This window comes from Ilyonectria robusta (genome assembly GCF_021365365.1).
Source record: "Ilyonectria robusta strain PMI_751 chromosome Unknown BGZ61scaffold_41, whole genome shotgun sequence".
NCBI classification, from domain to species: domain Eukaryota; kingdom Fungi; phylum Ascomycota; class Sordariomycetes; order Hypocreales; family Nectriaceae; genus Ilyonectria; species Ilyonectria robusta.
In genome coordinates, this window is record NW_025764475.1 from 63,498 (window position 1) to 78,848 (window position 15,351).

Below are 15,351 nucleotides of genomic sequence, written 5' to 3' on the forward strand. Positions count from 1 at the left end.
TGAAGGGAGCGACCACCCTCTTTATACCAGACATGACTCAGCTGGAGGTTGGCTCGCCATATTCGATGCTTGACACCACCCATGGCAAGCATAAATAAAAAGTAGTCTGAGATGTTGCGAGCACATAATCTGTTGGATGTAATTACGAAGTACCAAACTCCCGGAAATCGTCCCAATCGATCCATCTACATGTAGTTATTCCGGATCCTTAAAATCATAGTATCTGCGAGCTGTATACTGAGCAGTCACTATTAAATCCCATAGAATATCAACCTTCCAGCCATTATGCTCTTCCCAAATGGAATTTATAAAATCTTGCTGATATAAATTAGACAAAACAACTGCCAGCAGCCTGTAGGAAAACCAACTGACCTTCCGTAGTTCTATTGTTGATGTCGCCAAGGGAATATCCGACACAAATCTAATGACTGCTTGAGTATGGTCCCCCCAGCGACTTGGGTCAGCTACCCGGATTGCACCGTCCCCCGGATCGCCCTTCTGCATTAATTGCATAGTTACCAGCCCAAAATCCCCTATATCCTTCTTTTTGATCGCTGGAGACGTGGTTTGATACTGTTCCTGGTGCCCTTATATCCTAATCAGTTGTAAATACATACAACTACAAATTCTGTCACTCACCTAGTTTCACAACGCCTCTGTTATTAACAAGTATATTCTTGCAATGTAGAAGTCCGTGACTAAAGTTTTCGGTTTCTAGGTATACTAAAGCATCCAGAATCTTCTAGTTTAAGCACACAGGTTTCATATAGTTAATAAATTACTTACTTGTCCCAAAATTGTACCAAGCTGCCGGGAACTAGGGTACGCAAGTGATATCACAAGATGCTCTAGGGTAAGGTGCATCTCCTCGAATACCACGTAAGTAGATTTATTAGCGACGAATGCTTCTAGGGCAAAGTAAATATTTGTGTGCCGTAGCTTTTGTAAGTTGGTAAGTGTTGCCTTCGGCATCTTTCTTAATCCTACAAGCTTTTTGGATGAGGCTTTTTCTTGAGCAATAATGACTTCTCCACTAAGATCAAGGAATGTAATCGGTGACTTTTCGTAATAATTCCATGGAGACTCTGCCCGAATTTCTAGTGGGATATCAGAAGATTTAGACTTAGTAGGTGTGGTATTTCCAGTGCGGTCCCGCGGGTTGTTATCTTTTTTCAATTTATTTGACTCCTTTGTGCTGGTATTCTCCTTTGGACTAATCCCAGCTGGTTTTGAGACTTCTCCTACCTTCAGTCCATGGAAACCTAACTGAGTTAATCGTCTAGGGCCGGAATCCATTTCATATAGTCATAAGAAAGAAATGATAATTTGAAGGAAGGAATAACCCCATGTTATAATATTGCAGTCTACACTAATCAGTTTTTGGATTAAATGATAAATGCGGTGAAAATTAGGTTTTCTTGTGGACAAGGGAGCGATTGCCTGGACGGACAATTTTACTGGGACTGCAGTGGTCCTGGGACTGTAGTGGTCCTGGGATTGGAGGTGTCCTGGGACTGCAGTAGTCCTGGGACTGCATTGGTCCTGAGACTGGAGGTGTCCTGGGACTGTATTGGTCCTGGGACTGTAGTGGTCCTGGGATTGGAGGTGTCCTGGGACTGCATTGGTTCTGGGACTGGAGGTGTCTTGGGACTGTACTGGTCCTGGGACTGGAGGTGTCCTGGGACTGTACTGGTCCTGGGACTGGAGGTGTCCTAGGATTGGAGGTGTCCTGGGACTGCAGTAGTCCTGGGACTGTAGTGGTCCTGGGATTGGAGGTGTCCTGGGACTGCAGTGGTCCTGGGACTGTAGTGGTCCTGGGACTGTAGTGGTCCTGGGACTGCATTGGTTCTGGGACTGGAGGTGTCTTGGGACTGTAGTGGTCCTGGGACTGGAGGTGTCCTGGGACTGTACTGGTCCTGGGACTGGAGGTGTCCTAGGATTGGAGGTGTCCTGGGACTGCAGTAGTCCTGGGACTGCATTGGTCCTGAGACTGGAGGTGTCCTGGGACTGCAGTGGTCCTGGGACTGAAGTGGTCCTAGAACTTAGGACTGAATTGGTCTTCACCGGAACTGTTCTGACGAGGGGTTCCTTTGAGGAAACACATATTACAAGGCACGAGGAACCATCAGCGAGGTATAGTGTATTAAAAATAGGCAGAATCAACGTTGCGTAGTTTGCTTTGTGTCCGAGTCCTCCGGATTGACTTAATGGACAACATGATTAAACTTGGGTGAAGCTCCAATATGCACTCCTGTCGTTTCAGGCGGTCCCTTAGAGATCGGTGAAGATTAAGCTTATCAGCTTGCATTTTTGGTAGATAAGGTAAAGAAGAAATGTAAGGTGATGTAAGATGGCTCTCCCTTAAGCGCTATAGGTCCAATTAATACATATGAAATAGAAAAAGCAGAAAGTGAATATTATATTCATCCAAAAGTGGATTTGTAGACTCCCTTTATAAGAAGGCTGAATCTAAAATTCATAACCGACTTGCCAAAGTTCCCAACTATGATTCTATGCTTCTTACTCTTCTATGTCGCCCTAGTTGGTGCTTTCTGTACTGAGGTTGCTCTTTGGGTTCCATGGCGGGATGAGACGGTCTTTAGGGCAGCTGAAGCACTCGGACTTGAAACGTACAATAAAATTATAAATCTTAATAAGGGATTAAACCCTGAATCGATTACAGCTTGGAAGACCTACACCGTACCGTATACCGATGACCTTAAGCCACCTGCAACATGGGTGGAACTGAATGGCTGCACCCCCTTACTCCAGTTAAACAGAGAAGTCACAAGCACTTCAGTCCAGGAGACAACGCTTAAAACTAAGTCCATGAAGAATACAATTAAAACTACCACAGCCTCGGTATCCAAGACCAAAACTCCATCTATAACATCATCGACGACTAAAACTACGTCGACAACATCATCGACAACCAAAACTCTATCTACAACATCATCAACGACTAAAACTCTATCTACAACATCATCGACGACCCAGACTCCATCTACAACATCATCAACTACCAAAACTCCGTCCACAACATCATCGACGACTCAGACTCCATTGGCAACATCATCAACGACCAAAACTCCATCTACAACATCATCGACGACCCAGACTACCAAAACTCCGTCCACAACATTATCGACGACTCAGACTCCATCGGCAACATCATCAACGACCACCATAACTATGGCATGTTCAATCAAGACATATATGACTACGACTATGATCACCACGACTGTGATACCTACAGTGATACCTACAGTGATACCTACAGTAGTTGCAACTAAGACAATTACGATTGGGGCCGAGGCTCCATCATTCGCATCATCACCAACATGTCATCCCCAAGGGACCTATAATACAAATGAGAAGAAATTAGAGAAATATACAAAAAAGTTTTGTAGTACAATCGATGGCAAATCTCTAAAAACAAACGAAAGCTTGCAGTATATTTATGGTAAAGACAAAGAGCTGCTGGAATTCACTGTGTCCTGGGTCCCCGGTTGCGAAGGTGAAGAGCAGGCTATCACAGGTGCAGGTAATTTGTGCTCCAATACAATGATAAACAATTGGAGCAGCTGTAACAATGGAGGCCAAGGTGGGTATACAATTCGGGGGTGTTTAATGTGGATCTATCGGCCGAATGCCCTGGTAGAGGACGATGATAGCTAAACATAATCGAAACGTTCAGGTTAAAGAGTGAGTATTCCATGTAAAGGATGTGTTGGAACATGACCCTGTATAACGAAACCTCTGATAGATTGATATCCGGACCTTAGTCAGAAGGGGGGGGTATGATAACCCCTCTTCCGGCCGATCCGGATGACGAGGACAAGCAATCATCAACATCATCATCACTGTATTAATCCCTATCTATTTGATCGAATTGACCGTAACGGATCCAACAGGATGCTATAAAGCTTATTGCAACTCTTTAACCATAAGCTACGTCACCTAAAATACTGTGTGCACTGAACGTAGCATAGTGCGCTAAAATTAGGTATTAGAATGCACTAAAGATTAATGGACAAGTGTGCTGAAAATTAGGGCTAACAGCGCTGGAAATTAAGGCTAGTCTCACTGGAAATTTAGGGGCTGGGTGATAAAATAGTGGGGTTAGATCTCTTGACTAATATCAAGGATTACTCTTTAACTCAGAGTGGATAGGTCCCTGATTGGCTAATAACAGGGATCCATCTCCACGATAGGGTTAAAATGGGATCCCTGTTATTAGTAACAAAGATTCATCTCCACTTATGTATCAAAACTGATCCCGTTGTTAGTAACAACTGAATGTGGAGTCTTTCGTTGACCAATACTGTCGCATTCTGTCACACTAACTCATCAGACCAAATGTGGAATGCACACTCCAACAGGAGGCGCTGATAGTTGTGCATATAAGAGATGCATATTATGTAACAAATACAGATATATACTTGGGATTATGTTTTGACGAAGATTGGAATTCTGTCATTGACTAATTCCAGGGATTACGATGGATCTATTATTGATGCTTTAGGGAAGGCCTTAGAAACATTCAGAGAAGTCAAGCTCAAATTCGGTCTAAGTTGACATTGAAGTAAAGCACGGCCAGAAAAGATGGTAACACTGGTGAAGTTTAAAATTAGTAAATAAATACTTGGTAGTTATGCATGCGGACTGCTGCTCCTGCTCCTCTTTCATAATCTTCCGGTATATGTGAGTAACCAGTTTATGAGCCGAAAGTATGAGAGTCGCAGTAATTGGGGGAGGCCCATCCGGCCTTGTGACTTTGAAATACTTGGTCAAAGCACACCTAAACCAGGGATCATTCTTTTACTACATATCTCGTTGACTAATACCTTGGACCACTACTTGACCAAGAGTGGAGATGGATCTCATTGACTAATACCAGGGATCGTGCCTTGACTACCGTAAAAATGGAGGTGCTTCTTTGACCAAATCAGGGACCACTTCTTGACCAAGAAAAATTGTGGATCTCATTGACTAACACCAGGGATCGCTCTATGACTAAGGGTGGAGAATATGTTATTAGGTATCTGTTCTTGACGAAGAGTGGAGATGAATCTGTCACCAGAGATTGCTCTTTAATGAAGAGTGGAGATAGATATCTTATAAAGCAAGTATTAGATCATTGTCTCGATTTGTATTCAGCTAAATTTCCATGTTGTATTTTCACAATGGATAACCCTACGCCCCCGTTGCCAACTGTCCGCCCGCCCGGCTTCGAAGGGACGAGGGAACAAACAACTATCCGAAAAGCCCTTCGTTCTCTTATACCTAAAATTCATAGGCTCAGTCAACGTGCAAATGTTGTGATTGCGTTCGCTATTGAGAGAGGTCCCAACGACTGGGTCTGCGCAGTGAATACTCCACAAGGTGCCGCAGTTCCCGATTTCAATCTAATTGTATGCCTGATTACATTTTTGAGTTTGAATATAGCTAAGGATAAACAGTTCGGAAATCATTTACGTCAGGAGGGGATGGCGGAACAGGGCGGGATGGCGGAACAGGGCGGGATGGCGGAACAGGGCGGGATGGCGGAACAGGGCGGGATGGCGGAACAGGGCGGGATGGCGGAACAGGGCGGGGTGGCGGAACAGGGCGGGATGGCGGAACAAAGCCGGATGATAGAACAGGACTGGTTAACAGTGGTAGACGGGATGACAGAACTGAACATGATGGCAGAACAGGGCGGTATGATGGAAGAAGACCGAACAATTATGATAGACGGCTAACACCTTTAGAAGTGCCCGCTTCTTGGGCTTCGTTCCTATGTGTGAACCGTTTATTATTCGTCATCGGGGCAGGTGTGTGAGTATGCGGTGTGGGCAAATGTGGAATCACACTCGCAAACCCTCTCCGTTCCCAAGGGCCTCCGTTCGCCGTACCGCACTAGTAATGACGGAGAAACATTAAGACCATCCCTTGTGGTGTGCTGGAATTCTCCTATTATGTCCTGGTTCTTACTGTACTATGTGGTCTAGATATCTTGTGGATGCTGAATCGGAAAAGCTTGTGATCAATAGACAAAGATATACCGGTAGTATTAATACACCACCAGCGTCTTGCGTCATTTGCTTGGGAGGAAACGGCCCAAGGGGACGGCGACTTTGCCCAGTGGATTCAAACAGGATCCTAGCACCAAGCTCCGCTGTGACAGGGCAAAGAAGTCCATAAGTGGTGGCGCTGCTTAATACTTTTATTTGAGTGGGAACAAAGTTGGCATTTGACTCAGAATCTCGCCTCTACTTAATATACTTTGCTGCTCTGTGTTGCGTCCCCAGTCATTCTCCTTCCCTTTAACATTTTCATGATGGTCATGGTCTCTACATCCGTGACACTCGCCTCGCTGGCGTCTTTAGCCCTCGCAACAATCTCGGGAGATGCCACAAAACGAACTACTGGTTATGTTAACTCAGTTTATTTTGTTAATTGGTTTGTGTATCTTCTCCATGCATTAAATTGTGTCTAATACTTCATAGGGGAATCTACCAACGAAACTTCCAGCCTCAGGATTTACCCGCTTCCGACTTAACCCACGTGTTTTATTCCTTCATGGACGTCCTAGCCGATGGAACTGTGTATACATATAATGGGATTCGGTTGTATACACGTCCAGCTGACTTTTCTCTAGTTACACAAAAGACACAAATGCTGACTTGGAAAACCATTATGATGGCGATTGTGAGTGCCGTAGCCTAGCAGAACTGAGTAAGGGCCTAACGTGCATAGCTTGGGACGAAATTGGTAATAATGCCTATGGATGCGTCAAACAGCTCTATTTATTTAAGAAGGCCAACCGCAAGCTTAAGATCATGCTCTCTATCGGCGGATGGACTCGGTCAACCAACTTCCCGTCTGCTGCGAGCACCGCAACCAATCGTGAGACATTTGCAAAATCTTCTGTCGCAATTATGAAAGATTGGGGCTTTGACGGGATCGATATAGACTGGGAATACCCCGGTGATGATACTGACTCTGCCAATATGATTCTACTTCTGCAGGCAGTTCGTGATGAACTGGATGCTTACGCTACTCAGTATGCGTCCAATCATCACTTTCAATTGTCAATTGCTGCCCCTGCTGGCTCAGACCACTACAAAAAGCTACACCTATCCGAACTTGGCAGGGTAGTAGACTACATCAATTTGATGGCTTATGACTATGCTGGTTCTTGGAGTAGCTATTCTGGCCATAACGCTAATCTTTTCGCCAATACTGAGCAACCAAACAGGACTCCTTTTAATACTGACAGCGCTGTTCAGGATTACCTTAATGGTGGTATTCCTGCAGAGAAGCTAATATTAGGTATGCCTATCTACGGCCACTCATTCCAGGGCACGACTGGCATCGGTCAAGAATTTACAGGTACAGGGTCTGGCAGTTGGGAGAACGGGGCATGGGACTATAAGGATCTACCTAAAGCAGGTGCCACGGTTAAATATGATAGCATTGCTCAAGCATCTTATAGCTACGATTCAAGGACTCAGGAACTCATATCCTTTGACGCTCCAGACGCCATCAAGAAGAAGATCTCATACTTGCAAGACTTAGGGCTGGGTGGAAGCATGTTCTGGGAAGCGTCGGCTGATAAGAATGGCTCGGATTCACTTATTACTACCAGTGCAGCAAGTCTTGGTTCTCTTGATGGTACAAGGAATTGGTTAGACTATCCAAATTCTCAGTACCAGAATATAGTAGCAGGGATGCAATAACGCCTTTAAAGGCTTTTAACGAGGATGTATCTGAGTTTTTAATTTATTTTCTGTCATATGTGGCTTCATATAGAGGAAAAAAGAAAAAAGACGGAATCAGACCGTAGTCCACGAGCTCTGTACCTAGGTGGCCCCTCGCCTCACATTAAAGTAAAGAAATTCTCTCCTACGGCAACTCTGAATACTACGGCTGAAGCACTTGAGTTAAATTACGGCCTTGGTCACTAGCAGGGTAAAAGGTGTACTTTAACGGATTCATAGTGCGCGCCCTCGGTGCACGCGATCCCGGAGATTGGTTGCACAAGCACTAAGTTCATTGCCACCCTTTCAGCCGCGTCGTATATAATGGGGGAAAACGGTTGGTTCTTTTTCTATGTAGCGTTGTTAAAGAACATATCCCAGAAGAACTGGTCTTCAAGCACGCTCGACTTGTAGGCCGCGTCTCCCTGCGTTGGACCTGGGGCGTCATGAGATTCTCTGCCGATTGCCTGCTCATGCTCTATGTTGGAATAATTTGTCATCTTGTCCCGATTGTTCAACGGTGTGTCAGCGAATACCCGCTGCTGGTCGTACAGCGCTGGATCGATGGGGTTGTTATAGCCATTATTGCTAGTGCCTGCCATCAAGATCATTACATTGGGAGGTAGCTCAGCGGCGAATTCATATCTATCAGACCTGAACTCCACAACTGAGCCAAAAGGCTTTCTGTCTGCGAAATCTGACGCCGTTTGCGACTGAGGCGTCTCCGTGTGGATTTTAGATTCGGGCGTGAGTAGCTGCGGAGATAAGCCGCCGTCATCCAAGTCTAGCTCAGATAGTGACACCCCTAGGAGTGATTGGCTCCATCCGTTGACACGATGTCCTCGTTCATTATGGAACGGCGGGAGGTTTGGTCCAGATGTCGCGTTCGAGGGGGTATGAAGCCGGCCACCCCGAGCCGGAGAGGCAATAGGGAAACCAGGGGTCGACCATCTTTGTGACAGGATCTGATTGGCGTGAGGGAAGGCCTGGGCAAAATCCTGGTTCACCTTATTCTCGCGCCAGTCCCGTTCCATAACTGTGGCTGATACCAACTTAGATACGGCGACCCGGCTCGTCGGATATGCATCTACTCGCGACATCACCTCAGCGGACGAGGTCTGCATATTCCGTCCTGGGAGTCGGTAAGGCTGAGGGAAACTGTCTTCCTCTTCCTCGTATAACCCCTCATTCATGACAATCTCCGCAGATACGCGCAGCGCTTTACGGGTGCGCTTCTTGTGGATCTCACTGGCCATCCGGGCAGACTGGAGACGAGCTTCGATGCTACGGTCGGTTCGCCTCGAGGCGGCGATGTAAGCGCGTTCTCTATATTCGTCATGCGATTTCTTCGTCTATGAAGTCCGGTTAGTTGCGGGTCTATTACGTCTCAAGTGTCTTGCAAATTGTTATCTACTTGACCCGTGCGTTGATCGTCATGTCCGCAACAGCAGGAACATTCAACGGCAGCGACCGCGAGGGTCCACTCTATCAAGGCCAATAGAGGAGATGGGTAGCCAGAAAGCAAGGATAGTATCTTTGTTGCATAAAAGACGATGGAACTTACTCTTCGCTGAGGTTTGGAGACATCATTCGTCGGAGCCATGGCTCGGAAATCGAGATATTTTCCAGGCGCAGGGCACACACCAGTGCGACAGGAATGCTCGCCTCTTTATGTATAAACAAACTCGGAACAGGGGAGGTATTTGTTGAATGAGTTTGTGATAGGCGTATTGACTATTTCCGGAAATCTCGTGCCTTGATCCCTGACTTATTTGTGAAGTTGCCCAGTTTAAATTCGCAAAACTGTAGGGCCTGGGAGGCAGTGGTTCGTAGTGTGGTCCGTTAGGCTAAATTTTTTGGTTTAGCGAGGCCATAGAGAAACCAGGAAGCTAGCCTCTGCAGATAAAGGGGAGAAATAAGATATACTGCTGCGATGACCGAGACAGACACGGGGATTGGGCCTTGGAGTAGCGCGACAATCAGGTACATATAGCCCACGGGGCCGACTCTTCCTGCGCCTCTCATTGATTGGGGAAATTAGAATAGTGCGGCAATGCGAGCATCGGAAGCAAGTCCAGCGCGGGGAAATAGTAGGATCAGCCAGATAATCAAAAAGGCCACCCACCTACAACGGCGTCATTTATCCAGTTCTCCACCCAGCTCATCACTCGTTAACCTTCGCTATGCCGCTGCATACACGGCGCATACTGATACGGCATGTTAGGGTTACGATCAAGGTAGATACAGTAGTAACAGTAGTGGCAAGTAGGCTCTCCTGCTGAAACAGCATGCCTACCGTTTCCTTTCTTTCCGTACATTGCGAGTCGGTCAACTACAGTACAGTACATAAAAGTACAGTAGTAATGTCATTCCATTCAGTAGCTGGCGTCTGGCACGGCAGCCAGAAAAGGTTGGTTTTCTGTCGCCGTAAGAAACTTAACAGCGGCCAGTAGTGGCTCCCGCCCTTATCCTTGTACGATGTCTAGTCGCCAGTGCAGCGCCGCACCGTGAATTTAGAAATCCACACTGTACAATAAGCCACAGCTGCCCGCTATGTACAATAACAAATGGACTATTGTCTGCCTCGATGTGTTTCCAGCTAGTAAATCAATTTTAGATTTGTACCAGAATAAGTAAACAATCAAAATTTAAACTATAAGCTCTCTTATTATAAAATAAATTATCTCTAACTCCTTCTCCAGTTATACTAAGCTTGCATCAACATTACATATTAAAAATGGCGTCTCTTGAAAACAACTCACTTTGCAACAAAATCTTCAAGAAGGAAGATTGGATTGGGCGCTTTCAAAAACTCGAACTTGACGCACTGATCTTTGGCATTGGTCTTGATGCAGATAATTCTGGCTCCGACAAGCAAGACGAAGAGACCTATGCGGTTTTGTGTGTGGCGAAAAAGGGAAGTAAATATCCCGTCGAGCACTATCCTTCTGAATTCCCAGAGAGACAGCTGTTCCTTGACTGCCTCCATCCATACACATGGATTAAGGACGAGTGCGCTATTCACATTACTGAACCAAACATTGTCTTAAACGTCAGTGATTATTTCAGGAGCAACCAAACCCTCTCTGGGGAACTGGCACCACATATGGATGGAGATAAGCTTAAGCCAAGTGATGAAGTCAAGGCTTATGCTCTTACCTTTAATGAGATTCCTCAGAGCGTTTCAGCCTTTTTCATTAATGGAAATCTTTATATTGAGATTGGAATCTGGGATGAACGGGCTATGTGGCAATTTAAAAGTAAGACGGATATAGACTATTAGATTGAAGCGATACACTGGAGACAAATAGGCACGCAGAGTATAAATCAATGGTACTATTTGGGGTTTTCTTTCAGCCTGTTTAATACAATCAGCAAATGCCCTATTGGCTGTAAGCCACTGGGCGAAATAAATTGTGTGTGTGTGTGTATCAGTAAAGCAATACGGCACGTCCGACGCCAGGGGTAACAGTGTCCTGAGTTATAGAATTACTGTAACTTAACTCTCATTATAGGGAATATACACAACGAAAACACGATAGATTACACCTTAAATTCTCTCATCAGTCTGAGTATAGCAGATTGATTATTTCCCATTCCCTTTGAAATAGACACGCAATGCTTCAATATATTTATCAGCTGTATTGCAATAATAGGAGGACTTAGTACAGGGAATATACCCACATGTGATAATATTAATACACATAGAGAGTTTCAAGTAATATTGAAACCCTTGGATTAAGCACATTAAACTTCCTTAACGTATTATAAATTGCAGACATAAATAACTATAGCCTCAATGCAGTCGGTCCAGCCGACATCCTATCTATAATAATAACAAAATTTCAAACAACTTATCCTTCCAACGCACTATATATCATCATAAGTCTTCCTCTAATTTAAAACTCACTGCTTTTGGTGCCTTTTGTCCCTTTTCATATTTAAGCTCGCGTGCAATCCTCACTTGGATAATGGCTAAGTCTGCCCAACTGATCTGGCAACCTTTTGGTACGATAACCTTACCCTGGTACTTCAGGTCACTTTGTAGGGTTGTTTTTCCTCGCTTAAACCACATCTTTCTAACAGTAGTTCTTGTCTCAACCGTCAGAAGTGTTTTATCACCAATTTTCCACTTAGCCACAATCCTCGTAATTGGCGAATCTCCGTTACAGTCCCCTTGTGGTCTACACTTCTTTGGAACCAAGGGACTGACGAAGTCTAGAGTACCGGAAAATGGGACCGTTATCGCGTCTTGCAGCCACATAATCTTCCCACCTTCTTGGTCACCACGTTGCTGCCCACAAAGGTTATTTGTAGTTCTTTCGTCAACTTTCTGACCTAATTCGTTCTCGCTAACCAGTCTATGTCTGGAGGCCGTGCTGGGCCCCTGTTCAAACAATACATATTTGCGGCCAAATCGTCCCTTGAAAAATCCCATCATAGATCCATACTCCGATTCATATTCAAGATGGATTGGGCCAACAAGATCATATGGATCGGATGACTCAGGGGTCTGTTGCTTATTATTTGAACTCTCTGAGCTGTCTGAATCGTCTGAACTGTCCCAAGCGTCTGAAGCGTTTGAACCGTTTGAGCCGTTTGAACCGTTTGAGCCGTTTGAACCGTTTGAACCGTTTGGACCGTTTGAACCGTTTGAACCATCTGGATCGTCTGAACCATCTGAATTCTGTGGGACAAACAAACTGTCCTCTGCCTCTGAAGATTTGGTTTCGGGATTCTCAGGTTCGTCAAGGATTATACTCTCAGTATCGGTTTGGAGTTGCGTTATTTCAGCTGCTATCCTAGTCATAGAATCTTTCAGTTTAGCGTCCCCTTCCTCAAATTGTTTAGTCCACTTGGCAAGTGTTTGCTTCATTCCCGTCATTTGATTGTCGAGTGCTGTTTTATGACCCTTTTTGATTATCGAACTGCTTGGGACTTTTGCGGAGCCTTTATTGCTCGATGAGGGTTTTTGGGTAGAGCCACTTGAACTAGCCACAGAGTTCTTTCTTTTACGCGTGGGTGGTTCAAGTCCCGCAAAGAGTTGGGTACCCTGTGACTTAATTGAATTTCTTGTGCCTGCCATACTGATTTAATTGATGATGTGGTACTTTTATGGCAGAGAAGCTGATATTTATACGTAAATCCGCTCGGGGTCCACTTCCGTATCTTAGACGCCATCTCAGTCTACTCTTGGTCCTCAGTCTACTCTTGGTCCTCAGTCTACTCTTGGTCCTCAGTCTACTCTTGGTCCTCAGTCTACTCTTGGTCCTCAGTCTACATCTATAACTCGGATTTCTCTTTAGTTGTGGCATCTCAAATCGACCACTTTTGGACGGCAGGAAAAAATAGTCTTGAATGAATTGAATTGTAAAAGACTGCAACTAGCCAGGCTGCGTTGAATATCCACGGTACACTTTGAAGGCATTCTATGTGCAGCATATGAATATACGCCAAGATATTTAGTTACGCAATCTGGGTTCTTATTGGTGAAGAGGAGAATAGACATCTCAGTAGGGTAAAGTTAGCCTCATGATTACAGTACGGTACAGGGCTTTTAATCAGTAAGAATATTCAATAAATACGGCCGAGACTTGAAAAGTTTAGTTGCCGTATACAGAGTAGAATCAGGCTGGCAGGAAGAAAATGTTAGTGCAGATTTCTGTATGTAATTTAAGTCTAAATACATTCAATTACTTAACATCTCAACTCTCTTCGAGGTCTTTGAGAGTATAAGAACGGCTCTTCGGGTTGACGAGGTCTTTCAGAGAGACAAACACCATCCAGTGCGACCCAATCCCGGTATTTTAATGAAGCACCCTATCTATTTCTCTACTTTGCTTTCTACCTCATCTAAACACACCCTCCATATGAACACCACAAGCTACTTAAGTAAGAAAGGGGCTGTATAACAGGCTACGCTTAGCGGTATAATTAGATGCGGTTAACTTGAAAACTTTGATAGACTCAATGAGCCAGTAGGCCTCCGAGAAGGCAGCGGGGTTAGCGGCAACGAATTCGTTACAGGTAGAGCCCATGGCCAAGCACTCTGCATTATTATTCCAGACGTCGGTAGAGCCAGCCCAATCACCGCAGAAAGTAGTGTCAAAAACAAGGTGGTTATTCTGAAAATGCGCGTCCATATTGCAACTGGAACCGCCAACAAAACGGGCAATAGGCAGACCCCAAGTAGATGGGTCTGGATTGTCGCCCTGGACGCTAGCGGGGATATAGTTGCGGGGAAAGAACCATACGGAGATATAGTCTGAGGTCCACTCCATAGCATATACGCCACCACCATTGTTATTAAAGCCATTACCGTAGTTCTGGTTATCGGTGGTAATCTGACTGCAGCCCGTACTAGCCTCGCCGGCATTGCAGTCAGTCTCCGTAAGAGTAGTACTCTCAATGGTGCCTCTATTGGAAATACTACAGCCAGAGCTAGTGTGAAGAGTAATAGTATTGTAGGTCTGTGTGTTGACGCCCTCGATAATATCAATCTCTCCAGAGGCAGGCCAGTTGGGTCCAAAAAACCACATAGCGGGCCAAACTCCGCAGATACTACCAGGCATATGGGCAATATCGGTGATAAAAAGGCCGTAAGTAAAGGCCTGTCGAGAAGTCACCCGGACGGACTTGCGGCCGCTGGCTGGGTTGACAGTGGTGGTATCAACACCCAGGTAAACGGCACCGTCACGATAGCCAGCAAGACCGTCGGTGTTAGCCGTGTCAGCATCAACATACTCAACAAAGCCGTTCGTTGGGTCCTCCTCGTTAAAAAAACCAAAAGAGGTGAAAAAATTGGAGGAATTGTAAGTCGTGTCGAGGGTGTATACAGTCGCGTGGACAGCCCTGTTAAAGAGGGCTATAAGTCCGACGAGGACGGAGGTATGCATCTTTGATCGTTACTAGAGAAAATCCCCCCTAGGTGCTTTTGAAAAATTATTTAAAGGCAAAAGCTTTTACATAAATCGTTGTTTTCTAATCTTTCAGAAAGTCATATCGTCAAGGTACAATATGAAGGCGCACTCAAGAGGCCGCAGGCTGTTCGTTTATAGAACCACACTCGGCGATAAGGTGACCTTCGCCAAGAGCGCCAAACTTGGGTAAGCATCTGATCCGCCACTATCGATGTGACACAGGACTGTCACAACCTATATTTGACTTACAGCTGGTCACTCAGAGGGGCTAGACCGAAGGTGCTAGATCAGGTGAGGCTGAGATGGGCCGAGGTGATGAAACACACCAAAGTGGGGGTAACACTACATAAATTTAAGTACAGCCAGAAGAGGTTCTTTTAAAAAGTTGTATCAGCCAGAAATGAATAACTTTAATCTAGAAATGGACGGAAGTTTTTTTTTACTCTACCATAGGGCATTTTATTACAAATCCGTATTACTAATCTTTTTAAGGGAAAGCATCTATGTAAATCGGATATAGGGTAGGTGCCAGATGTTCAATTTTGTCTGTGTGTTCGCGCAACTTAATATTTCGAGGCTCCATATTAAGTTAGTATGTACATGGTTAGAGCTCTTCCTGGACCTAATTTAATTATGCAACTAGCAATAAACATTTACTCTAGCATATCCGTATATAATTACGATTT

General features: G+C 45.0%; 8 protein-coding genes across 8 annotated transcripts; 4 read left to right on the forward strand and 4 right to left on the reverse strand.

Moving 5' to 3' along the window:
* Window positions 1–185: 185 nt before the first annotated feature.
* On the reverse strand, window positions 186–1,296 carry BGZ61DRAFT_566895 (uncharacterized protein; the record flags this gene model as incomplete). The annotated part of the gene is made up of 4 exons (XM_046255943.1): window positions 186–230; window positions 373–587; window positions 640–739; window positions 787–1,296. The coding sequence occupies 4 exons, from the start codon at window positions 1,294–1,296 to the stop codon at window positions 186–188; spliced, it is 870 nt and encodes a 289-aa protein (XP_046095611.1).
* Window positions 1,297–2,505: 1,209 nt separating this feature from the next.
* BGZ61DRAFT_485868 (uncharacterized protein) lies at window positions 2,506–3,631 on the forward strand (the record flags this gene model as incomplete). The annotated part of the gene is made up of 2 exons (XM_046249767.1): window positions 2,506–3,544; window positions 3,585–3,631. The coding sequence occupies 2 exons, from the start codon at window positions 2,506–2,508 to the stop codon at window positions 3,629–3,631; spliced, it is 1,086 nt and encodes a 361-aa protein (XP_046095612.1).
* Window positions 3,632–5,186: 1,555 nt separating this feature from the next.
* Window positions 5,187–6,186, forward strand: BGZ61DRAFT_485869 (uncharacterized protein; the record flags this gene model as incomplete). Its single annotated transcript, XM_046249768.1, has 4 exons — window positions 5,187–5,414; window positions 5,463–5,703; window positions 5,757–5,820; window positions 5,994–6,186. The coding sequence occupies 4 exons, from the start codon at window positions 5,187–5,189 to the stop codon at window positions 6,184–6,186; spliced, it is 726 nt and encodes a 241-aa protein (XP_046095613.1).
* A 142-nt stretch (window positions 6,187–6,328) lies between these two features.
* Window positions 6,329–7,724, forward strand: BGZ61DRAFT_370576 (endochitinase; the record flags this gene model as incomplete). Its single annotated transcript, XM_046242033.1, has 4 exons — window positions 6,329–6,444; window positions 6,492–6,590; window positions 6,644–6,693; window positions 6,742–7,724. 4 exons carry the CDS (start codon window positions 6,329–6,331, stop codon window positions 7,722–7,724), a joined length of 1,248 nt encoding a protein of 415 aa, XP_046095614.1.
* A 371-nt stretch (window positions 7,725–8,095) lies between these two features.
* BGZ61DRAFT_370546 (uncharacterized protein) lies at window positions 8,096–9,097 on the reverse strand (the record flags this gene model as incomplete). Its single annotated transcript, XM_046242032.1, has 1 exon — window positions 8,096–9,097. A coding segment is annotated over one exon (1,002 nt), but the record flags the coding sequence as incomplete, so codon positions are not given.
* A 1,385-nt stretch (window positions 9,098–10,482) lies between these two features.
* Window positions 10,483–11,331, forward strand: BGZ61DRAFT_485872 (uncharacterized protein; the record flags this gene model as incomplete). Its single annotated transcript, XM_046249769.1, has 2 exons — window positions 10,483–11,005; window positions 11,261–11,331. 2 exons carry the CDS (start codon window positions 10,483–10,485, stop codon window positions 11,329–11,331), a joined length of 594 nt encoding a protein of 197 aa, XP_046095616.1.
* Window positions 11,332–11,625: 294 nt separating this feature from the next.
* On the reverse strand, window positions 11,626–12,831 carry BGZ61DRAFT_485873 (uncharacterized protein; the record flags this gene model as incomplete). Its single annotated transcript, XM_046249770.1, has 1 exon — window positions 11,626–12,831. The coding sequence occupies one exon, from the start codon at window positions 12,829–12,831 to the stop codon at window positions 11,626–11,628; it is 1,206 nt and encodes a 401-aa protein (XP_046095617.1).
* Window positions 12,832–13,633: 802 nt separating this feature from the next.
* On the reverse strand, window positions 13,634–14,641 carry BGZ61DRAFT_370620 (concanavalin A-like lectin/glucanase domain-containing protein; the record flags this gene model as incomplete). Its single annotated transcript, XM_046242035.1, has 1 exon — window positions 13,634–14,641. The coding sequence occupies one exon, from the start codon at window positions 14,639–14,641 to the stop codon at window positions 13,634–13,636; it is 1,008 nt and encodes a 335-aa protein (XP_046095618.1).
* Window positions 14,642–15,351: the final 710 nt, after the last annotated feature.